The sequence below is a fragment of the Suncus etruscus genome, chromosome 6 (assembly GCF_024139225.1).
Source record: "Suncus etruscus isolate mSunEtr1 chromosome 6, mSunEtr1.pri.cur, whole genome shotgun sequence".
Classification (NCBI taxonomy): Eukaryota; Metazoa; Chordata; class Mammalia; order Eulipotyphla; family Soricidae; genus Suncus; species Suncus etruscus.
This window is the reverse complement of record NC_064853.1, coordinates 45,797,574-45,821,911: the sequence shown is the minus strand read 5'-3', so window position 1 is coordinate 45,821,911 and position 24,338 is coordinate 45,797,574. Positions and strand designations below refer to the sequence as shown.

Here is a 24,338-nt window from a genome sequence, read left to right as displayed (position 1 = left end):
TCAGTCAGGATCTTGCCATGAGCTAGGCCAGGAGAGGCTGCTGCTGAGCTGAGGTGTGCCCCAGGCCACCTCATTACCTTTTGGCAAGTGGCAGGTTCCTTTCAGCACCCTGGACAGGGCCCAGAGCAGGCTTCCCACTTGTCCCTATAATAGCACAGTGGTCCAGGAGCAAACTGGGGCAAGGTAGAGAGCACCTGCAAAGTACTCCCCAGGGGTGAAGTTCCAGCCATGCAGCTCCAGCCATCCTCACCAGTGAGGATGGCTGTGTAGAAATGACAGCTCCACATCACCATGGAGGAAGCCTCAGAGGTCAGTGTACTCCGTCTGTTCATCCGGTGATGACCCACTGAGTCTTGCTTTGCATTGAGCCCCCAGCTGAGCACACATGCCCAAAACAGCCTCAAAACAGATGATGAGAACAATTCGTTGTAAACAGTAAAGACTGCAAAGCTATGCACCAGGACCTGGGCTGACACCGGCTGAAATCCAGCTTCACAGCAGGAGTGCTCAGGGCCAGTAAGGTGAGGGGGGACTTTGCAGCAAAAGCAGGAGGGTATTCTCAGCAGGAAAAATGGCAGGTGAAGAGGCATGGAGGTGAGAAAAGGGCTGATTCTAGGAAAATTCAAGGATCAAGGGTAATCCTGAAAGGCTTCTGTGCAGGGCAGACCTCTGGTTAGATCTATATTTTAGGGGGAAAAATCGCCTAGAGATAGGAGGCAGAGGACAGTAAAGTAGGCGATTTCAGTCCAGAAAATTAAAGGCAGGTTATTGGCTAATAGCCCCAGAAAGAGCTCTCAGTTCTACAGAGGACACCCAAGTTGCATGGGCTTCTGGGACCTTGTATACAGTGACACAGCAAGTCTGTCTGTGGTGGCAGAGGTGAGGAGTGGGAAGCACTGTTTTCCCCAGAGTTCTGCTCCTGACCACAGGAGGGGGGGTTCTCAATGCCTCTGGAATGAGCTGCAGCTGTGCCTGCAATTCATGGAGAATCATGGTGGACACAAAGCTTCTTCCTCCAATCAGATGCAAAACAAGAAAGCCCAAGAGAGAAGTGGCTTCCCCAGAGTTTAGGGCAGGCAATAAAGAAGACAAGGAGGCCCAGAGAAAGGCCTAGTCCAGAGCGTGGGGTGCAGTCTGCAGCACAAGGTCAGGAGTGGAGCCTGGCTTGTGTGAGCCTCTGAGCCCCTTCTGGGACCAGCCTCCCTTCCATGGGAAACCTACTTCCTTTCTTTTCTTAAAATCTGAGGAGACTGAATCAGTGCCTCTCCCTGGTTCCAGTCAGCCCAAGCCCTTCCTTGGAATTTTCTGGTTGGAATTTAATAGTTTCTTCCAACTGGGTGCAAAGCTGAATGAGAAAGTGGTGGGTCAGGGTGCGGTGAAGAAACCGACCAGTTGCATCCATCTGTGTTATCTTTGCTATATGCACCTTCTGGAAAGCAAAGTCTTCTCTCTCTGCCAGGATTCTAGACATGAGTTTTCCTAGACACAAGTCCCAACAACCACTTCCAAGCTCAGTGAGTTTGTGTAAGTCATGTTTGTCTTTGAGCCTTGATTTCCTTGTCTGTAAAATGGGGCCATCACAATACCAACCTGGAAGACTTAAAAGAGGTGGTGTGAGGGCCAGAGACATAGCACAGGCATTTGCCTTGCACAGGACTGACCTAGAAGGGACCTGGTTAGATTCCTGGCACCCATATGGTCCCTCCCCCAGCCTGCCAGGGGTCATTTCCTTCCTTCCTTCCTTCCTTCCTTCCTTCCTTCCTTCCTTCCTTCCTTCCTTCCTTCCTTCCTTCCTCCCTCCCTCCCTCCCTCCCTCCCTCCCTCCCTCCTTCCTTCCTTCCTTCCTTCCTTCCTTCCTTCCTTCCTTCTTTCCTTCCTTCCTTCCTCCCTCCCTCCCCCTCATCTTCCCTCCCTCCCTCCTTCCTTCCTTCCTTCCTTTCCTTCTCTTTATTTTTTATTTTATTGTATTTTGTTTTGGTTTTTGGGTAACACCCAGTGGCACTCAGGTTCTGCCAGGGGTGATTTCTGACTGCAGAGCAAGGAGAAACCCCTGAGCATCGCTGGGTGTGGCCCAACAACCAATCAATAAAATTCTTATTTAAAAAGAGGTGATATCTAAGTGCATTTGGCTCCACAGGGAGGGGGCTCAACTGGAGGTGTGTTGGGAGACCCAGGACCCCTTTCCCACAGGACTTGGCAGGTGGGGTTCAGTGGAGACAGAAAATGTGTTCTACTGTGGACACCATCCCTCCTGCTCTTCTAGAGCCATCAGGTAGGGCCCTAGCAACCAGTCCCATTCAGGCTGCTATGCACCCCAGGCCCTTCCTCACATCAGCCACCCACAAAAACTGTCAGTTCAGTGGCCTGCATCTGAGCCTTAGTCCCTGTTGAAGGTCCAAGCTGCCCAACCTCACAGGAATCTCGCAGACCCATCCTACACCCTCTTCTGGTGGAGGGTGCTCAGATGCCTGAGCAAGGGTCCAGGAAAAAAAACATTGCCATCCTGTGAGTCTCCCTCTGCCCTCCATCACAGCCTGTGAACCCCTCTCTTACCCCATTGATCTCCACTCCTGAGCTGAGGATCTGAGGTACTGCCACAACCCAGCTGCTTGCAGACTATGTGTGACACGGAGACAGATCCCAGGATGCTGCATCCCTACTTCCCATCCTCCCAGTACAAAGGCAGGAAGTGGCAAAGAATGTGGGGTTCCAGTCAACCCCAAGCCCAGGCCTGAAGTTGCAAATAAGCTGAAGATCCAGGCAAACATCTAGTCCTTCTCCATCTCCTTTATTATTTTTACTGGGGTTAGTGGGAGTTGTTGTATGTTATTGTATATGCTGAGGTGATTATGGCTGAAGCAAGCGATATCCCATTTCTGGCCTCACTTTCCTATTCACAAAATGGGTCAGGTGGGGCCAGAGCAGTGGCACAGCAGTAGGGCATTTGCCTTGCATGTGGCTGACCTAGGACAGACCGTGGTTTGATCTCCGGGTATCCCATATGGTCCCCAAGCCAGGAGTGATTTTTGAGCGATTTTTGAGGAGTAACCTCTGAGCATCACCGGGTGTGGCCCCAAAACCAAACCAAAACAACAAAATGAGTCTGGAGTCAGGAACCAAGTGAAGATATATATATATATATATATATATATATATATATATATATATATATATATATATATATATATATATAAAAATATATATATATATACAGGAGTGTCATGTAGGGGAGAGGGTTTAGGGGGGATATATCTGTGCTCTGTGTTTGTGTGTGAGGTATGGGTAGGTATGTGGGGATATAAATGTATGTATAGTGTGGGGTGTGGGGATATATGTGGGTACATAGCTGATGAATAGTAGGGATACACGTGTATGTGGTGGGATTATATTGTAGGGTATATATGTGGGGTACATGAGTGGGTAGAAGCTGGTGTGGTATGCAGGGTGTGTGGGGTGTGTTGTGCTGTGGGGATGTGTGTGGGGTATATGAAGTATGTGTCGAATGTATGTGGTTGTGTAAGGTATATGTGGTTGTGGGAGTATATGTGGTATAAATAGAGCATATGAGGTGTGGGGGTAGATGGGGTAATGTGGTATGTAGTAGGGATATAGGAAGCATGTGTGGTGTATATGGAATATATGGGGTATATATGGGGTTGTGAGGTTCTGTGGGGGTGTATTGTGTGGTGGGGTGAATGGGGTACGTGTGGGTATATGTGGGATACATGGGGTGCTGTGTGGTATATGGGGGGTGTGATGGGATATGTGGGGTATATGAGGTTTCGGGATTGTGAGTTACAAGAGGCAAATGTGTGTATGAAAGGAGTGTCAGGTGGGAGTTGGCTATATGGGATGTGTGTTCTGAGGTGTATGGATGTGTGGTATGCAGGGAACATTGGGGATGGTGCGTGCGTGCATACATGCATATATTTGTCTAGGTCAGGTACTCCATAAGCATTTCATGGAACGACCACTATTTCAGCCTCTCAACAGCCCCGTGAGGTAAGTGCCATTTCATTCCCCTGGCACAGATAGAGAAGCCAAGGTCACTGAGTTCTGCTTGCCTCTGACCCAGCAGTGTGGCCTCTGGAGCCCAGTGACCTAGACCATGACCATTGGAGCCCCTGGAAAAGAACACTGGAAGGGGCTCAAATCCACATTCCCAACCTGCTTTCCGCAGGCCCAGGTGTCTAGTCCTTCAGGGATTAGGGGATAAAGGCAGAGTCAGAGCAGGCTCGCCTGCCCTGTCAGGGCTGCTCTGCCTCTGACACGAATGAGTGAGCCCAAGAGGGGACCCAGGAGACAGTGGGCATGCTGGGCTCCAAAGCTAGGCCTCCCTAAGAAGTAAACAGCTTAGAGCAAAGTCCATACAGTGAAGTTTATTCCCAACAAAGTTCCCCTCCCCCCTCCCCAGCCCGGGACAGGGACTGACAGGCTGGGGCGAAGATGGGGCTCCTGTGGCTGGAGCGTCGCTGGGAAACAGGCCATGTGCTGTGTCCGCCCCCACCCCCAGCCTACTGAGTCCACTCCGCCTCCCTGTCCAGCCCTCGGGAGAGGGGAGGGGCGCCGGCTCCGGGGTGGTTCCAAAGTGGAGTGTGAAAATAGAGAGATATATATATTTATACGCAGTGGCCAGTCCGGCGTGGCACTCACACCTCTGTCTGGAAGTCGCCATCAGGGGGTTCTGTGGGCTCCCAGGCTGCTGCCCGGTGTAGGGCTAGCCTCTCTCGGGGCTTGGGGGGCAGCGAGCCCAGGGTCATAGACTTGAAGGTGCTCCAGTTCTGTTGCCGCCGCTGCTGAGACAGGCTGGGACGCTCCCCGGGGCTGGGTTTCTCCTGCAGGGAGACAGCCCAGACCCTCCCTCACCCATTCTCCAGAAGAGCAACCAAGGGATGCAGGGGGGTTAGGGAGGCCAGCAGGGGCCAGAAGAAGTTCAAATTCACATCTCCTCAGCTCAAGTGGGGGCCCTAGTCCCTGTGCTGAGGGCCGCCCTTTCCCAAAGACCTAGGCAGAGACCTGTTTTGGCTCACTCTGTGTACCCACACGTATACACTCACCCCAGAACCACTACAGTACTGTTCAGGCTCCTGGGAAGGTGGGCTGAGGCAGCCCTAGGAGCGGAGGGCAGGGAGAAAAGCTCAGCCCCCCACCAGTCCCTGGGGACACTTACGCTGGACACATTCCGCTGGGCTGCCCCACCGGAGGCCATGGTCCACTGTTTCTCCCTCTGCAACAGGGGCCAGGTAAGGAGGAAACCCCAGGGTCACTGGATAGGGAACAAGCGGGGACCTGCTGTCCCAGAGCCTCACCTTGGCTGTGGATGAGCCACGGTATCGGTCAAAGGTGTGAAACTTCTGGTTGAGCTCATGGTAGAGTTCTGAGTGCCGCTTCCGAGTGTGCATCACCTTCTGGGGGCCATAGGGTTTCAGAGGTAGGGCCCCCCAACCCCAGCAGCCCAGGAAACCCAATACCCCAGTCTACAGTAAGCCACATCACAGGGTCTTGCCAAGATCAGATCAGACTGCCAGACAAACAGACAGACAGACACACACACACACCACACACACACCACACACACACACACACACACACACACTTGCCTCAAAGTCCAAATCCGAATACCGTAACTTCTTCCGCTGAAAAGGAGTGACAGGATCAGTGAGGGGGACACTCATCAGCCTGAAGACACTGGCCACTGCCCTCCCTGCCTGAGCCCACAGGCCTCACAGAGTGGTACAGGACAAGGCAAGGACAAGGGGGCTAAGGCCAGGGTGGAGAAGACCCAGTACAGGACTTTGGCTCCAGTGCCAGCCCCCAACCCCCACCACCGCTACTTCCCCACTCATGGGTACACTGGCCCCAGATAGCCTTCCCATGCAACAGGAATGCCAATGCACAGCCAGGATCACAGTCCAGAGGCTCATTCCCAGCATCCCTTGGGACTGTTCCATTTTGTCCTCTGCCAGCCCAGCGTACCCCTGTGTCCCAAACACTCCACTTTTCCTGCAAACTCAGGAGCTCAGGTGTTCAGAAAATTTCCCTTGATCCTAGTGTGCCTCTTTTCCTGCCAAACCAAGCCTTGACTCCCTGAATCTCACTTGCCACACACATCGCCAGGACACCTAGGAATCCCACAATGTGCACAGGAGCTGCTACTTAAAGAGAGGCCTCTTAGGATGCTGGCACCAAGGACATACCGAGACCAAGTCCAACTTCCCCAGCTCATGGGGACACAGAGGTGGGGGGCTTGCCCCAAGGCCCTCAAAGCGGATGCTAAGACCACTGTTTAGATGCACAAGTCTCAGACATAGCAGCTACACTAACTCCTCTCCTGTTCTTGCACTTGCCACTTGCTCTTTCTCTGCAACCTCCTTGTCTCTCCAATAATAGGCCTTAGCACTCTTCTCTGGCTCATCCCTGTGCCTGCAGGACCTGGGGGTTCCTGGTCACTGCTCTTTCTGATCCCAGAAGTACTCTCTCCACCCCTGTTGCCCGAGTGCCCCCCTATGCACACATTATGCCAAATAAAAGTCAGGGCACCAAACTTCTTGGCCTCCCCACCCCTGCAACTGCCGACACCGGGATACTGGGTGTCTTTGACCTCCCTGAGACAAGGTACATGGGACAGCACCTCCTACATGGGCACTCATCACTGGGCCCTCCTCAAGGGCCCACCCAGACAGGTGTTCACAGCACCAAACCCGCAGTGATGCTAGGATCACCCTCCCCGGAGCTGGTGTGGAGCTTTCAGTCTTTGTGACGCCTTCCTGTTTCTGCCATCTGCAGCGAGAGCAGGGACCAAATGTTCAAGAAACATTTTAAGAGAAAAACTAAACTTGCAAACCCTCTAGCTGCTAACTTAATTTCCTTTGTGCGGAGGACGGGAAAGCGGGTTTCTGAGGCCAAACTGAGCCTCTAACAATGTCTGAATTGTGACTTCACTCACAGCCTCCTTATCCCTCCATCTACAGGGTTCTAGAAAGTTCCAGAGCTCTCCAGTGGCCATTACCACCTGTTGGCACCCAATGATTTCCTACAGGGAATAGGCTGGGGGAAAGGCTCACAGAAACAGGCCACCAGGGGTGAAGAAGAACTTCCAGTTCCTCAGGAGGTGAGCACTGGGCTACCATACACTCCTGCAGTACCAGAGGCTGCTCTCAGGGCTGGGGACAGCAGCACATTCCAATTATTTAGCACTTTCTGTTTGTCCCAAAGATACATTTCCTATCCATGAACTCCCATGACAACATCATAAAGAATGGTGATACCTGACCATCGACCCACTTCACAGATGAGCAGAGATGCAAATGAAGTTTGACTCAAAGACTCAATGGTGTATAACAGCACCCACACATCTGCACCCTTTCACCTTGTTATAGTACCCTGACCACAGAAACCTGCCTGAATCACATGCCCCAATAGGGAAACTGTCTGACCAGTCACCTGTGCAGAGAAGAGCACCTCAGCCCAGATTGAGGGGCTCAAGGATCTCCATGGAGCAAGAGATATTGTGCTACCTATGCTCCACCTCAGGCTCAGGCCAGATCCCCCCAGACCCACTCAAGACCCGAGGCCCCTCACCTCCAGGGAGCCCATCTTCATGGTGGAGCCAGGCACGGTGCGTGGCATGGTCCGGCTGCGCTCGCCTGGCTCGGGCACTTGGCGGGGGCTGGGTGTGGGTGGTGGCGGCTGGAAGGTCATCCCATAGGGGTTCTGGAGAGACCCATAGGCAGGGCCCAAGCCGAGGCTGGAGTGGTCCACCGACAGGAAGCTGGGGTAAGCCTCCATGGGAGCCAGTGTCTTGGGGGCCTTCCGGGGTGTGCCTTCGGGCCGGGCCCGCTGCGGTGGCGGCTCCCCACCCCCTGCACCACCCGCACTGGGCTGCAGGCTCAGAGTCCGCCTAGGTAACACCATGTAGTCCCCCTCAGAGCCAGGCTCTGTGGGCCGCAGCCACGTGAGGTCAAGCTGCCGCAGGCCCCCCTCCCCACACATGTACACGGGGTTGGTTTCCTGTGGAGGCGGCGGTTCCCCCAGTCCTGGCGAGGCTGCCATGGGCACCAGGATATTGCCAGGCAGTGCTGAAAAGCTGAGGCTGCCCTCGGGGCCCACAAGGCAGGATTTGGGCTCCTCATCCTCGTCCAGGGACAGGCGGGACAGAGTGCCTGTGATGGTAGACGGGTTGCAAGTGCTGACCTCCTTGAAGAGAACTAGAGGTGGGGAGAAGGAGGAGGTGAGTGCACAGAAGACTCAGTATGGGGAGGGCAACACCCCAGATAGCTCAGACAGTGAGAACCATATCCTGGAGGGTTGTCTGGATGGTTGGGACTTCTGCTAGTGGCAAGAAGGCCACTACTACCCCCCAGGTCCAGCTCTCACAGGGCTCCAGACTGCTCCTGAAACTGAGCCTGCATCCCATGTCTGTCTTAAGTGCCTGTCCCTGTCCCATCCTGGGTCTTCCCCATTTCAAAATAGAACTAAGAAGATCCTAAGATAAAGATTATGGAAATGTCGCAAGAATGAGACCATGAGGATGGGCTAGCATCCTGTCAAGGCTCGTGATGCCCATGTGTCCCCTAAGGGCCCTTTCCGCTCTGTGGTCAGACTTCTTTCTCTGCCCATAAATAAGGCTCAGAGAGGGAATCCGTGTTCCTAGTTTCATACAAGATGCAGCAATCCAGCCTCATCTCCAACTTAAAGCAGCTTCCCATAACCCCCTCACAGAGCAGGGGTCCTCCCTTTAGTCCCTTCCCCAGGACCCTCTGCCCAAAGGACTCACCTGTCTGACAGGCCAGATCCACATCCTTTTCAAAGTCTGACTATAGGCAGAGAAAGAGAGAGAGAGCAGGTGGGCAGAGAGGGTCGATGGGGTAGGGGACGTATGTTCAGGATCCTCTCGCCCACCCAGGGGTGCAGCCCCAGAAGACTCCAACAGAACCTAGCCATAGCTCTCAGGTGGGGAACTGAAGGTGGGAAGGATCTGGAAAGATCTGGAAGTCATCCAGCTCTGCAGGCAGAGCCTGAAGCATCCAGAATTCTGCTCTATCCTTGCTGAAAATGAGAGAGCTGAGGGGCCCGGGACAGGAAGGGGACATATTCAGCACCTCCAACCAGACCCCTTCGCTCACCAGGATCTGTAGCTGCCCATTCTTGCATGAGTCAGGGGAGTCCTCGCTCTCATCGGCCCGGCATACACCCATCTGACATTTCACCACGTCCTGAACCTGGGGACAGTGGGAGTCTGCTGGAGCTGATGGTGGGGCCCCCAGGGCCCTACCCACATCAGCTTGATTCCCAGGGTCGATCTAGGGAAGAGTCCTGACATTGAGCTGGGTGAGAAAACAGAAGGAACTTCAGAGGCCAAGGTCAGGCTGCTCAGTGGGATTGGTGGAGTATCTGAGCTCTGGGTCTAAACAGCAGGGAGCAGGGAGGGGGCAGGTGGGCCAGGGTCAGTGTGGCCCACCTCTCGGCGCAGGAAGCAGTGCACTGCGGTGATGACAAAGCCCTGCGCCGAGTTGAAGACAGCGAAGAGGGCCTGGAAGAGGACGGAGCGGCGGTCGGTCATGGCCAGGACGGCAGACATCCAGGTGAGCGCCAGCAGGGGCAGCACCACACAGGAGCTCCAGAGGGAGGCCCTGAGGACAGCAGCAGACGGCCGTGCTCAGCCTGCGCCTTGCTGCCGCCCACACAGGAGAAGGGCCCAGGCGCCAAGACCTCAGCAACGGCCCCAGTGGAGAGGGGCTATGAGCCAGAGAAACAGAAAATGGAGAACAGAGAGTGTGGGCCAGGCAGGGGCAGGGGATAGTCAGAGGGATGGACACACAGACACAGGGAGACAGAACCAGAGAGCCAGGGAAAGGAAAGAGAGCCAGCAGGGGAGTGTGGGGGACACAAGCACGGAGGTTGTGTGTTTCAACCCCAATCTGCAAGGAAGCACAGGGCACCTCCCCAGAGATCCTGGGAGAAAAAGAGGGATAGACACACAGACAGATGATGAAGCAGGAGGAGCACACATGGGCGGTAGGGGCAGCAGGGATCCTTTCCTTTACATTCCCTGGCCATGTCCTGACCACCCTCCCCATAGCTACTCAGGCCCTGGACAAAAAGATCAAGAACTGGAGCTGGGCAGGGTCCGGATCAGACTCACACACATCTGCACCCTGGGCTGGGGGCATTCCAAGGGGAAAAGGCAAAGGGCTTGAGTATACAGGTCCCAGTGCTGCATCACAGCTGCAGCTGCATCTGCCCTAGTGGGCCAGGCGCCACCACCCTCATGAGTGCCCCAGGAGAGAGTGGAAAAGGGGCACTGCTTAGAACAGGGCAGAGATGGGCAGGGGGCCAGGGCCCGCCTTTGAAGGAGCAGTCAGGGCTGTTCTGCCTGGCAGGAGGTGGGCACAGCAGTCTCACAGCCCCCGAGGGCAGAGCCAAGATGAGGAGAGGGCCTAATCATAGACCTAAGAGCTGCCATTGATTAACCACCAATTCTCTGCCAGGCCCTACACTGAACACTTTACATACATTAGTTCACATTGTGATCAAAACAACTCCAATAAACAGGCACGGGGATTATTATCCCAATTTACAGATGAGGAAGCTGGAGTGTGCCCAGCTGGGCAGAGACAGACAGGGCTGGGAGGCAAACCCAGCTGGGCCACCTCCAAGCCCAAGTTTCAGAGTGTGCATGTGCGTGTGCGTGTGCGTGTGTGTGTGTGCGTGTGTGTGTGTGTGCGTGTGTGTGTGACATGTGGGGTCGGGAGGCAGATGACAGGCTCTGAGTGGGTGAGCTTCCGGCTCCTCCTCCTCCTCAGAGCTTCCCACAGACACTGCCAGCTGCCTGCCGAGAGCAGCCCCTGACCCCAAAGCATGTGCCAGACCCTCCCACTGCACAGAGGCTCAGAGGCAAGCCAGGCCTAAAGGAAGCCCTGGGTGGGAGGCAGGCTCTTCAGTTCCTGCAAGATGGAGTGGTAGTGGACTTTCAGATTTTCAGCTACGGGGGGGAGAGGGGGGTAACTGAGAAGGTTCGAGGCAATTTTCCTCTAACTCTCAGTTTTTCTATGTCCCAATTGTGAGACTGAATAGTCTGAAATTCTAAGTTTCAGATTCTATGCTGGATGATAAGATGCTCTGATTCACTCATACTAACATTTCTAGCTTCTGATTGCCTCATTCAAAGAGTTCTGTCCCTCTAAGATCCCCAGTTCTCAGGGCCCAAGAGTCTAAGAGGCTCTGTAGGATGGGGGTGGAGGAGGAGGCCACGACTGTATAAAACACAAGGCAGAGCAGGGCAGGGAGCAAGGGGTAGGCCCAGGAACCCAGAGATTTCCGGGAACACAAACACGGCTCCCAGCCGCCCTTTGCCACCTCGACACCAAGCCCTTATGCATGTGTGGCAGGGGCAGGGCAGGCTTTCCAGGCGCTGGGCCACAGCCTCCTCCCCCCACCATGCCACACCCCCCTGGGCCCCCCCCACTTTCCCCCCACGGGGCACAACTAACATGGCATTCCTGGCCGAGGCTGAGCTGAGCAGAGGGCTCGGGACCACTCCACACGCTGAGCAGGGGAGGAGCAGGCTGGCCCAGGGGCACCGCTCCGACCTCGAGGGGGTGGCACAGACACGGGAGAGGGGAGAAACACACGGCGGGGTGGGGGGGAGAAGGGGCAGCGTGAGCCCCGAGTCGGGTGGGGAGGGGAGGGCAAACGAGAGAGAAAGAGGTGGATTAGGGTGGGTGAGGGGCTGCAGCTAAGCACTCTGGGTGCCCACCTTGCCTGCCAAGGTCAGGGTGCCCAGGTGGCACTGTCCAGCCCGGTGATGCCAAGAGAGGCCACAGCCCTCCCTCCGGCGCCAGTCCCCATGGGCCAAGCGGCAGAGGCGCCCTTACCCAGCCCTCTGTTTCTTGGATTTGTCGGAGATGCTGTCCCGTGCCATGAGCTTGTTGAAGACGATGATTCCGATGAGCATATTCACCTGGGGGCCCAGTGAGTTGGGGTGGGGGAGACACAATCACCAGGTGCCTCCCTGACAGAGAGACCCCCAGGTGGGAGCAGACCCTGGGGCCACCCCCCTCCCAGTGGCTGCTGGGGCACGTACCAGCACAATGACAGCCGCGGGCCCCACAAAGGCATACAGCAGACCGCCCTCCAGAGAGAGCCAGCAGCTATAGGGGAGGGGGCAGTGTCAGTCACTGCAGGCTCACCCCACACTCAACACCACCCTCTCAATGCCTCCCCAGAACATAGGGACAAACCCCAACAGGGTGAGAACAAACTGAGTCTCAGTTTTGGGAACATCAGAAGCAGCGCTGGAGCGACCAGAGGGACACACCCGGGCAATCCGAGTAAGGCAGGGCACAACGGTTTGATTCTCCAATCCCAGCAATTGTTTTTACAACTGAGACTTAGAGCCAGGGAAGAATCTGCCCAGAGATCCCTGGCAGGGACAGGCCTCTGAATGCCTGATGGCCTAGAAGTTGCCCCAAGAGGTCCACTAACCCCGCTGCCCACCTAGAGGGTTACGTACTAGCTAGCGGTACCGTATCCTTTGGTGCGGGTAAAGCCGACAGACACTGCCACCACCAAAGCAGGCAGACCTGGGGGCAGGGGCCGGAATGAGACCACCAACCTCTCATCCCCCTAACTCCCAGCCCCACTGAGCCCTGTGGCCAGAAAGCTGGCCAGGACTGAAGTGGAACCTCCTCTCCCCAGACCCCACGGCAAGAGTCCAGCCTGGATCCTGCTCACCCCAGCCTAGACAGAGGAAGCGCTTGCGAACAAGACGGGTGCGCATCCGCCCAATGACGGCCAGGTAGGACTGCCAGGCCTCGGTGAGCACCCAGCAGAAGGAAGAGAGGAAGAAGAAGTGCAGGAAGGCGGCCGTCATGGTGCAAACGCCCTGCGGGGAGAAGGGGGTGGCCCTGAGCAGCGGTCATGGCAGGAGGGGGCTCAGCTGCCCACAGCCGCTGCTGGGCGCTGCCACGGCTGCTCCCCACGCTCCGCCCCCCACAGAGCCCTGCCAGGCACCCCCGTCTTTCTGCACCCACACACAGCACGACACAAGCCCAGTGACACGCGCACAGCACTTGGCATCCGGGAGGAGGGCGGGCAGGCTGCCCACGCACAGCCGGGGCTGGTGGGGAGGGGGACCAGAGGAGTGGCTACCACATCATAGCTGGGCAGGCCCCCAGTTAAACTCCTGGGCTGACACTATGCACAGAAAAGCAAGGGGTAAGGGGCCAGCCAGCACCAGTAGGTGGGCTACACTGCTTAGGAACTCAAGCTCATGAATGCCACCTGTGTCAGGTGTACAGAGGAGCAGGGGTGCTGGACACAAACACTCACAGACCCTCATGCTTGGGACACACCCAACATGCATCACTCATGCCCACATCCACAGCCGAACTGCCCTGCCACTGCTTCCCATGCGCCGCCCTCACGCCTGCACCCCCTGAGCCTGCACCTGCCTTGCTCAGCACCCGCGACTGGCCCACGAGGATCAGGATGTTGGAGGCCAGGATGGACAGACAGAAGTTCAGCAGAATAATGGAGCGTTCAGATTTGATGAACCTGGGGGATGGCACCACAGGCAGAGGCAGCTGCAGGCAGCTCTGGTCACATCCCTGTGGCATGCAGACCACCTTCTGCACTGCCCTGTCCAGTGCCCCTACCCTCATGCTGCCCTGCCTAGAACCTCACCCCCATGCCATCTGTTCAGTCTTCCCTCCCACACTGCCCTGTCCAACACCTCCCACCCCCTCAGTGATCTATACAGCATCTCCTCCCCCTGCACTATCCTGTCTACCATCCCTACCCCACACTGTCCTGTCCAGTGCCCTCTCTCCACGCTGCCCTATTCCAGCACCACCCCCTGTGCTGCCCTGCCCATCACTCCTACCTCCAGAAGGCAGCGTAGATGGCGAGCAGGGTAAGCAGCGCCATACATGACACAGCACAGCCGATTACCAGGGGGACAGAGGGTGAGCCTGCCAGCTCCAGGGTCTGCAGGAGGGGAGCATTGAGATAGGACCCAGAAAAAAACAGCTACCAGGGTGTCCCTGACTAGTACCAACAGTACTCACTATCACTCCTATACCTTCTTGCTCACATTGGCACATATTTATGCTGTCACCCACTTTTACCACAAGAAACAGTGTTTGTGCACACACACTCTGCCACACACTTGCCGCCTGAAACATATCACCCCCAGAGACCACCCTAGAGGCACAGACTGAATCCGACAAGTATCCCCACTCAGAGAGCTGGGGATGAGCCTAGACCCGGACACTCCCCTCCATCTCACCAAGTCCTTGGGTGGCTGGGCCAGCACGGCGAAGGTGGACAGGCGCTGGCACTGGCAGCGGGTGTGGGCTGCCTGTGTCTCCAGAGTCTGGCAGCTCTCGGTGTCCCAGTCCCCTGAACTGGCATCTCTTGGAGGGGAGAGAAGAGGCATGAGCCCCTTCACAGCCCTTCCATGGCTGGTGCCCACCCAAGGACAAGTGACATCGGTGCTAGGTCAGGACCCAGAGGAGGCTACTGGGAGACCGTGGACAGGTCCTCTACCCATAAGGCCAAGGGTGACAATGAGGATTCTCTGAAACCTCAGGCAAGAGATTCCAGAGACCCCAACTCACGCTCTGGAGTAGTCCCAGCTGGCACAATGAGGGTCAGTGGTGCCCTGGGATAGGAGACACACTGTGTAAATTGGGGTGCTCACTTCCCCATCACCTCCCACCTCACTCCAGCCATAGGCCCAGTTGGCAATCCAGGCCAGCCTTGGCCATACCAGGGTCTCCACTCACATTGATGATGTAGGACAGCTCCACTGTGATGAGGGGCTCAGCAGGGGGCTGGGTGGGTGGTCGCACAGTAACTGTCATCACCCGGGAAGTGACAGCCAGTGGAGGCCTGGGAGCAGGGTGGCGATGTCAGTTCCTATCACAGGCTTTCCAGGCCTACTCAGGACCCCCAAAGGTGAGTGGGACAAAAGGGACCCATCAGTGGACCAAGGCTGAGGAAGACCTCAAGTTCACGGAGCTCAGAGAGGTTTAGAGGTCAGGGAACTCCATCCCCAAAGCAAACTCAGATGTCAGGTGGAACTCAGAGAAACACTATGTCCAAAGCTGGGTGGGATCAGAAATACACCCTTGTCCAGAGTTGGTGGTCCCCCCTAGAGGCCACACAAGGGCCCCCCTCTGCAGCTGGCACAGGCTTAGACCACCAGGACACTCACTTGGGAGGTGGCAGGATGAGGCCGAGGGTGCGATAGAGGACAGCACCGATGACAAAGTAGGAGGAGGACTCCTCAGGGTCCGCAGGGAGGAGGCGCTGGTGGGAGTGGCCAGGGCCAGGGGGTACTGTGCCTGGGCCACGGCCCCTGCCAGGGCTGCCAGCTGCCCCCGTGGCTGTGGGCTTCCCTGGGGGAGGCAGGCTGAGCACCTCCCTAGGCAGGAAAAGCCGGTCCTCCGAGTGACGCACCCAGTCCTTCATGCCACGGCGGCCCCGCATAGGAAATGTAATGTCACTGGACACGGCTGAGATGGGCTCTCGTTGAATGCTGATCACTGTGGCCCAAGCCGGGCAGACCATCCAGGACAGGCAGATGGATGGAAAGACAGACGGAGGCCAAGACAGCACAGGGAAGACAGGAGAATGTTACAATACGGGGAGGGGCACATACACAGAAAGAGAAGGGGAAACAGGGAGGTAAGGAGAGGGGAGCAGTCCAACCCAAGACCACACCTCCCCGGAGTCAGGCCTTTTGTACCCAAGTTGTCAGTGACGATCAGGGAGCTCTGGAAGGCCTTTAGGGCATCGCCCACCAGGTGGATGAAATCCTCCACCACCCGTAGCAGGTGTACAGAGCCAGGGGACACCTGAGGACAGAGTGCACATGGGTCCGAGGCAAGCGCAGGCTCTCCCAAGCCAGGGCAGCTGGGCAGCCCCATGCTCACCTGCTGTGCATCATCCCACTTATCCTTGTTCTCTGCGTCTACCATGAAGCTCACCACCTGGAAGAAACGCTGCGGGGAGAGCAGAACAGCATATGTGGCCCCAGAGCCTGGTCCAGGGGTACCACCCTGTCAGGGCCAGGCCTGACACCCCATAGACCCGTCCCTGGGGACCTGGCTTCCTTAGCCCCTGAGGTACCTGCACATCATCTGCTGAGGGCACATAGGTGGCTCTCTTGAAAGTGTCAGTGACATTCCTCAAGATGTCCACAGAGAAAAGCAGGTCTCCGCTGTAGTAGGTGCGCCTGGCCAGCAGCTCCTGAAGACTACGCACCACCTGGGACATGCCCTCTCCAGCCAGCATGCGCTGCCCCTTCGCCAGGTGTTCCCGAAGCTGCAGGTGATGGGTAGGTACTGTCACACAGCAAACAACTGGAACCTGCCCAGCCCCTCCCACTCCCATCCATTCTCAGCACAGAGGAAGCTGGGTGAAGGTCACAGACACTCAAATAGTCAAATGGTCCCACCAGGGAGACAAATCTAGGAAGGAGAGGTAGGAGAAAAGAGATGCCACAAAAGACAAGATAAAAACACCAAGAGACCAAGGAGCTCAGATGGACAGTTAGAATCAGGAAAGGCACCCTCCCTCTCCCAGAGGGGCCATACCCACTCAGATCTATTGCACTCAGGTGTGCTCTCAGGCTTCAAACTAAGTTCCAAATGCAAATGTTCAACACACACAGGGTCAGACCCACAATCATGTGACAACAAGCAGAGCCTAGGGCCTGCTTGGGCTGGGCACCCAGGACACAAAAAAATTGAGCCTTGGCCCTGCCTTCCAGGAGTTCCAAGTCTAACAAAAAACACACACACATGGACACACACACACATAAACATGGACATACACATAGATACACACACACACAATTTGCTGATGCCCCTACTCCCTATTGATACAATTAAGGGGGTAGATGTGGCACTGACCATGTACCAGGCTAAGGGTAGACTCCTGACAGCCAGGCCATAAGTGATGAGTAAAATCTTCCAGAAAATCATAAGTAGGCCCCAGACGGGCACAGCACAGGCTAAGGTGTAGAGGCAAAAATCTAACTCCCTCTGCAGGCCACACATAGCTACAACTAGAAGGGGCAGGAGCCCCACAACTAACAAAGTATGTGGCCCCCAAGTGCCACAGCCACATCCCCAGAGGGCTGGGAAGGGGGGAAGAAGATAGTTTCCTCCACTGCCACACAGAGCCCAGGACCCCGCAGGGCACTTACTGACAGATACAAGTAGCGGTACTCATGGGAGATGCAGCGGGCAAAGCTGGGTAGGCCCCAGTATGCCACTCCCTGGGCACTGAGGAGACAGCGGCGGCTCGCAGACCCTGCAGGGAGACATGGCAGGTGGTTTGGTGCGGGGGACTGAGCACTCTGCTCCCTTCAAAATGAAGGCTCAATGCAGTGGGAATCCAGAGAGGGGGCAGGAAGAACAGGGGGCCTGGGGTTTGCCTTTTAATTCTGAGGCCTCCAAGTTTGTGCCTCAGTAGCACAAAAATATGTAAACGGTGAGTGAGGGTGAGGGCCAGCAGGGAGAGAGCCCTCACCTGAGGCATTGGGAGGGCACTTGTTGTAGATGATCTCGCCGGCAGCTGCCTTCTTCCACGTCATCAGCATCACATGCTCGTCTCTGCACATCTCGTGGAAAGCTGTGGGAACAGTGGAGGCTCAGCCAGGCCCAACCCGTGAGTGGCCTGGCCCCTGGCTCCTGTGGGCAGTACCTGGACACCTCTTCTCACTGCAGGGCTTCACCTCCTCGCCCGTGCCCTCACAGGGGTAGCCCTGCGTGCCCGTGGCCTGGCACATGCGGAAGCGGCGTTGCCAGCCAGTGTCACACGTCTTGGAACACAAGCTCCAGGAGTTCCACGGCCCCCATTTGCCATCTGTAGCTGCAGGAAAGGAAGGAGGCAAAAATGGCTCCAGCGTCGTTTCCCACCTCCCTACCAAGTAGGGCTACACTGCTGTCGTAGCACCAAATCCTCACCTGGGCACTCAAGGTTGCTGCACTCACGGGTGTCGGTGACAGACCCAGCACACGTGGCCCAGGCCGGGCCTGCCACGCTGCATTTCCGGCTGCGCTGCTGGGTACCGTTGGCACAGGACGCAGAGCATGGGCCCCAGGGACCCCATTCTAGCCACTGGCCTTCCACTGCATGGGGAGACACAAGCAGGAGGGTACGTTGAGGAGGAGGTGTGGGGGCACCTCAGAGAGGAGGAGGGATCTACTAGGCATTCATACTGGAGCCAGGCCAGACCCCTGGAGAGGGGTGTGTGGAGGAGGCTGCAGGGAACAGCTGATGCCTGCCTACTCCTGGTCCTGCCAGTGTCACCAACTCCAGGGACAGGGCCCCCTTCCCACCCAGTTCTGGGGCAATGGGAACACTTCCCCATCTTTGCCCACACCTTGCCCGGACTTGGGCTCAGTTTTGTGTCCCCCTCCAAGTCCAGGGCATCACAGGCATGTTAGTGTAGTCGGGGCTTCAGGTAAGGGGTTACTGATTAGCAAGCAGCCCCCTCTGGGAGTTGCAGTGTTCCAGCTCCTGTAGGCCAGGACCTAAAGCAACCCCTAGACTCCCCATGCATAGTCACAGCTCTTGGGGCCACTGGACCTAACTGCCTCCCAGGGCCTCCACACCCCCGCCCGGCTGGGCAGCGCCCGCCTGCAAGCCCACGGCCACTACTGACCCGGGCAGGCGGCCATACTGCAGAGCTTAGTCTGCAGCTCGGGACCCTCGCAGGCCTTGCCGCCGTGCTGGGGGGGCACGCAGGTTCGCATCCGGCTCCGGGACCCCCGCCCGCAGCTGCGGGAGCACAGGCTCCAGGACCCCCACTCCTCCCACACGCCGTGCACTGCAAGGAAGCACGTGGCCGGTGGCAGGGCCGCTCCTTGGCCCTGCCCACTGCCCGTTCATCCACCAATCAGGAGCCCGGACAGCTCAGCGACTGCTCCTCATTGGCTCTTCCCTGGATTTGTTGCCAGGACCATCCCTTTGGCCCAGGACACAGCCCTTGGGGAAGGGGATTGGGGGGTGCGGAGATAAAGACTTCAAGTCCCAGTTCACACAGGATACCACCTGTGGACATCCATAGGGAGATTCCCATCAACCTGGAGCTGAAGGGTCCCTCCCTTTGGGGGGCCCAGGAAAGACCTCAATATCCACCCCACTCCACCCCAGCCCCCATTCTCCCAGCCCCATCCAATATGACAGGTCTGAGGCAAGGGAAGTACCCGCCCAGTGGCAAGCGCATGGACACACAAAAAGACACGAACCTCTACGTGGACAGTGACACAAAGAGCTCACATTTTGGAACACAGCTTCACCCCAGCCCTCTGCAAGCTCCTGCCGTAACCCCCCCCAACACAGAGACCCCCTTCCCAGGTTGGCCTTTCTCTAACTCTACAGTGGGGAGCTGGGCAAGGCCCAGGCAGCCCTTCACTCCTGGGGCACACTGGCAAGATGGATTCAAGCACGCCCTGCTGCTCTGGTCCCTATCCTGGACAAATACATGCATGTTCCCCACAAACCATGCTGCACTCAGGGGGATTCAGGGAAGGGAGACGGGGAGGAGAAACATAGAAGGCTTTCTGAAGAAGGGTGGGTGGGTGATTGTCTTTGATCTTGAAGGACAGGGGGGTTCTGGGTTGGGAGGAGAATAAGCGGGTCTGGAAGATGGCAATGGACAAGAGGTGCTGGTGTTGGGGTGCGGGTACAAAGCTAGGCCCATGTGACAAGGAAGTAGGTGGCAGGAGTGGGATGCGTGGAGACTGAGTTCACTGAGGTTGGCCTTTGTTTGGAGCACTGTGTCCCCTGGGTCAGGCTGGGTATGGGGGACAGTCGGGTGTGTGGAGTGCAAGGGAATAGGTGACCCAGCAACCTGGGAGGTGAGCCCGAGTCCCAGGCAGGTGGTGAGGACGGGCGTACCTGGGCAGGTGGCTGAATTGTTGCAGGCCCGAGTCTCCCGCAGGGGCCCGCTGCACAGGGTCCCATAGGGGGAGGACACGCAGGAGCGGGTGCGCACCTGCAGTCCCTGCCCACACGTCAGGGAACACACGCTCCACGGGGACCACTCCTCAGCCGCGGGGTCGCCTACGAGAAAGGGACAGCGTCGGCGGCAGGGGCCCCTCCCGGGCACTCCTCTGACAGGGGCCCTCCTACCCTGATCCCAACATAGCCCTGCCCGCATGGCCAAGACACCACTGAGCTCCAGGACGCAGACACAGATGAGCACACACCAAGCACACATGCCACCAGACGCCACACAATCGGGCCACGCCGCCCCGGGAGGTGGCGGGCCCGGGTTACCTGTCTGTGCCATGTATAGCCCAGGCTCATCTGCAGACCTTGGCCACTGGGTTTTCACCTTCGGTTCCTCTTCCGGCTCCTCACCTGGAACACGGAAGCGGTGGTGGGGGCTCAGCTCTGGGCTGCCTGAGGGATGCAGGAAAGCGGCCAGTCCAGCCCTTGGCCTGAGGGGCTAGAGCCACCTGCAGGCGATGCTGAGTGGGCACTGCGTCTTGCCTCCCTACCTCCCACCTTCTTGCGGATAAGGAAACAAGGGCCAGAGGGTCACCAGGAACTTGCCCACACAGTCTCTCAGTTCTCTTTTCCCTCGTGACTCAGCCCCAATGGAGGAGCACGTGCAGCTGCTCATCCCAGTCTGGGAGGTTCCTATGCTAGGAGTGCTGCTAGACCTCCCCTGCAACCCTCCCCTGGAAAGCAAAGATGCCTCAAGACCAGAAAGAGGAGAAAATTTGCCCAGACCACATAGACTGGTGAGCCTGTAGCCTCTTCTCCTTCCCCTCACAGGACTGACTTCAGGAGCTGAGAAGAGCAACTATAACCACCTCCCAAGCTTGCCTCTGGGCTACCATTCTTTGCTAGGCTTTGGGCTGAGTCCTAAACCCAGATTAGACTCCCTAGAACCATATAGCATCCCAGAGGGCCAGGGCAGTTCCTGCCTCCAGCTAACATTCCTTCCCCCAACACCCCCCAGCCTTTCTCCTTGGCCTGGTCAGTAGCTGGAGCTCCAGGACATTTCTACAGCTTTGCCTCAACGGGCAAACCTGGGCTTTGAGTGATGGGTCTGTTCTGGTCCAGGCTTTGGCAGCACTGCCAGTCCCTGAGGAGGGGCTAAAAGCTTCCATCCTCCCAATTCCATTCCTCATGCTCAGATATGAGCATATACACAGACTGGGGGGCAGGGAGAGGACATTAGTGGCTATAAACAGGAAAGAGCCAGCATGGGGCATGAGGAAGAAGCATTGCAGGCCAAAGCTGAGCCCCAACAGAATGTCTATCTCCTTCCCTCACCCCAACCTCTCCCCAATTCCTGAGAGCCTGGTCAATACTACCTTCACCAGACTGAAAGGCTGGAAAACCTGGAGACTGGGAGATGGGACAGTAAAGGGACCTGCAAGGGTTTCCTGCCTCCGGCCATCCAGCCCAGACCTTTCCTCATCAGACAGGAAGAGGGCCTTCAAACAAAGCCCAGACTAAGCCCTGAACCCCCACTTGGCTCAGCTCTGGTCTCAATACCATCCTTCCATTTCAGTTCCAGTCCTGCACCCAAATCACAGGCTCCCACAAATTCCTCTGCCATCCTGAATATTGCCCCCCCCCACTCCCAAAGCTTTGGAGTTAGGCCCCCTGGATCCCGACACGCACATGGGCACTGAGCAGTGGTGTGACCTTGAATAATGTCCTTTTCCATGAACAATGTCTTGGACAAGGACTCTGTTTCCTTGAAGCAATACTTCAGATGACCTCCACCTGAGCACAGACCAAGGACCTCAGCTGGCCATATATTGATTGACTCAGGGCTAACATTTTATAGGGACCAGTGGGAAGTAGTTGGTCAGACTCTTGCCCTCTTCTCATCCCTCTTCTTGATTCTGCCCTTCAGCACCCAGGCCACCTCTCAGTCTCCTTGGCCTTTGGAATAGCACCTGCCACCTCTGGGTCTCACCAAATAGGCCCTGCCTCCATCTGGACCCCAGAGGAAGCTTGGGGTGCCTTGCCTGCCAGGTCCCAAATCCCCTCACCCAGCATTCCAGCACACCCGCTCGGCCCATCCCAGGACAGAGACTGGTGATAAGCTGCCTTCTCCACGCCCACCCCCAGGCTGCTGAAGAAACCCACAGCTGTGCCAACTGGCACTAAGACAGACCCAGGCTCCACAGACATTGGGTGCCTGGACTCCTCTACAGCCTATCAGCTCTCTCTGTATCCTGACTCTGAGCTGAGCAAGGTAGACCCCATCTTTCTGTCTGCCCACTCTCCCTGCCACCAACTCCTCTAGAGGAAGCAAAAGTTAGGAAAGAAGACAAGCCCTCCCTGTCTGTCTGTCTATCTGTCTGTCTGTCTCTCACTTTCTCTTCCTCCCTCCCTCCTCCACCTCCCACCTTTATTGCAGCCCTTTTCCTCCCATGGTGCCCCTACCTTGGTCCTGCCCCCTCAGGAAGCTCCATCCATCATGCGCTCTCCTCTAAATGCAACAGCACTTCCCTGGCAGAGCTTTCATCTCCATCAGCCCTCACTCCTCCCTTAATGCCCTCTTTTTCTCTTCTCTATCACCACTGGGCTGTGGCTGGAGGTACATTCTTACCTGCCACTTGCATCCTGGCTCACATGTGGCTTGCCTTGGGCACCTACAGATGGGCTCTGACAGCATCTTTCTGCTGAAACTGCTCTTACGAAGTCATCAGCACTTCCAGGTGGCTGAATTCTACCACATTTGCAGGTCTCTTGACCTCAGCCTTGTGTGTGTGTGTGTGTGTGTGTGTGTGTGTGTGTGTGTGTGTGTGTGTGTGTGTGTATGTATAAGTAGATAGATATAGATATAGATGCATGTATATAAACACATACACTCCAGCTCACCCCCTTCCTCTCAGGCCTACATCAAAATTTCTCACTCACACAAGTCTCTCCCCACAACAGGAATTCACACATTTTTTTTTTTTTTTTTTTTTTTTTTTTTTTTTGTGGTTTTTGGGTCACACCCGGCAGTGCTCAGGGGTTACTCCTGGCTCCATGCTCAGAAATTGCTCCTGGCAGGCACAGGGGACCATATGGGATGCTGGGATTCGAACCGATGACCTCTTGCATGAAAGGCAAACGCTTTACCTCCATGCTATCTCTCCAGCCCCGAATTCACACATTTTTATTCTTTCTCTCTCTCTCTCATTGTCTGTCTCTCTCACTCTCTCTCTCACTCACTGGGCCACAACAGTGGTGCTCAGGGCTACTCCTGTGTTCAGGGATCAGTCCTGTTGGTATCTGAAGGACCATAAGTGATGATGGGATCAAACTAGACAGATACCTTAACCTCTGGATCCAGCATCCATACTCTATTATTTTCACTCAACATCCCCACACCTAGCCTTCATGACCTCCTGTGATGGGCTATTCAGAATCTATTATCTCCACACCATGCTTTACCTCTGTATATCCTCCTGCCTCCAAACCAGCCTTCCTACTCAGGGTCCTTAAACTGCACATATCTACAATAACATCATCCTCTCTCAAGCCTCTGCCAGCCTGTTCCCTGTCTATTTCACCAGGAAAACTCCTACTTGACCTTCAAAACCCTTTGCAAATGTTTTCTCACCTATAAAGTCTTCTTCATTTCCACTGCCCAAACAGAGTTGGGTGGCCCCTCTTCTCTGCCCACTCATCCCAGATGACTGTCTTTTGTCCATGGAATTGCCCCCACCCTGAGCCCTAAAATAGAAGATTGCAGCTGAGCCCTCTCCCTGTCCATGGTGGATACTAGAGCAAAATTTGGCCTAGAGAAATAACAATAATCACCAATGAACACACTGGTGCTTATAGGAGAGGTCCCCAAGCTCCTGGTAAAAGTCAAGGATGAACAGCTCAAGAACTAGCAGCCCTCAATGTCTACCACCCTCCAGCTGACACTGTGGACCCAAAAACAATCTGTACATGCCATTTGCACTGTACAAATCCAGCTGAGTTCCCTCCTCTAACACCTGTTTCAGCATCTGGGCCACCATCATGTCTGTAGGCCCCTACCCACCAGTCAGGCATCTGTTGCTTATCCAGTGGCCCTTGCCACCTCATGTTCCTGGTCTTACTGACCATTTGCTGGCCAACCCACGTTCTCCAGAGTGGACAGGAGACCACCCTGTTTGAAACTCTGAACGTGTCCTTTTCCTGGCCTCCTGAGCTAGCCTGGAGGGAGGCAGGAATACATCAAAAACCCCAGTTGGAGACCAAATACCCTAACTACCACCACACATACATAAAAGTCAGTTCTCCATAGGGAAATGCTAGATCAGACTAGAAGTATCATTAGCTGAGACAATCTTTTGTTCTGGAGC

The 24,338-nt window shown here is 56.0% G+C and overlaps 1 protein-coding gene across 3 annotated transcripts in view; it reads right to left on the bottom strand.

The window, feature by feature from the left end:
* Positions 1-4,364: 4,364 nt before the first annotated feature.
* ADGRB2 (adhesion G protein-coupled receptor B2) overlaps positions 4,365-24,338 on the bottom strand; it is a 28,478-nt gene continuing 8,504 nt past the window's right edge. The window contains exons 2-30 of one of the 3 annotated variants that reach the window (XM_049775151.1): positions 20,302-20,385; positions 19,921-20,085; positions 18,683-18,847; positions 17,982-18,146; positions 17,719-17,886; positions 17,545-17,646; positions 17,219-17,325; positions 16,138-16,332; positions 15,942-16,010; positions 15,755-15,863; positions 15,221-15,551; positions 14,790-14,895; positions 14,622-14,665; positions 14,291-14,417; positions 13,886-13,989; positions 13,455-13,557; positions 12,736-12,886; positions 12,515-12,584; positions 12,086-12,152; positions 11,877-11,962; positions 11,493-11,591; positions 9,461-9,632; positions 9,126-9,221; positions 8,777-8,816; positions 7,582-8,207; positions 5,601-5,636; positions 5,310-5,408; positions 5,171-5,227; positions 4,365-4,835 (exon numbers count right to left, since the gene is read on the bottom strand). In XM_049775151.1, the coding sequence (XP_049631108.1) occupies positions 4,650-4,835; positions 5,171-5,227; positions 5,310-5,408; positions 5,601-5,636; positions 7,582-8,207; positions 8,777-8,816; positions 9,126-9,221; positions 9,461-9,632; positions 11,493-11,591; positions 11,877-11,962; positions 12,086-12,152; positions 12,515-12,584; positions 12,736-12,886; positions 13,455-13,557; positions 13,886-13,989; positions 14,291-14,417; positions 14,622-14,665; positions 14,790-14,895; positions 15,221-15,551; positions 15,755-15,863; positions 15,942-16,010; positions 16,138-16,332; positions 17,219-17,325; positions 17,545-17,646; positions 17,719-17,886; positions 17,982-18,146; positions 18,683-18,847; positions 19,921-20,085; positions 20,302-20,385 (3,929 nt within the window). In that variant the 3' untranslated portion in view covers positions 4,365-4,649. The remainder of the gene's footprint in view (positions 4,836-5,170; positions 5,228-5,309; positions 5,409-5,600; positions 5,637-7,581; positions 8,208-8,776; positions 8,817-9,125; positions 9,222-9,460; positions 9,633-11,492; positions 11,592-11,876; positions 11,963-12,085; positions 12,153-12,514; positions 12,585-12,735; positions 12,887-13,454; positions 13,558-13,885; positions 13,990-14,290; positions 14,418-14,621; positions 14,666-14,789; positions 14,896-15,220; positions 15,552-15,754; positions 15,864-15,941; positions 16,011-16,137; positions 16,333-17,218; positions 17,326-17,544; positions 17,647-17,718; positions 17,887-17,981; positions 18,147-18,682; positions 18,848-19,920; positions 20,086-20,301; positions 20,386-24,338) is intronic. The other 2 variants (XM_049775152.1, XM_049775153.1) reach the window with 2 other exon arrangements.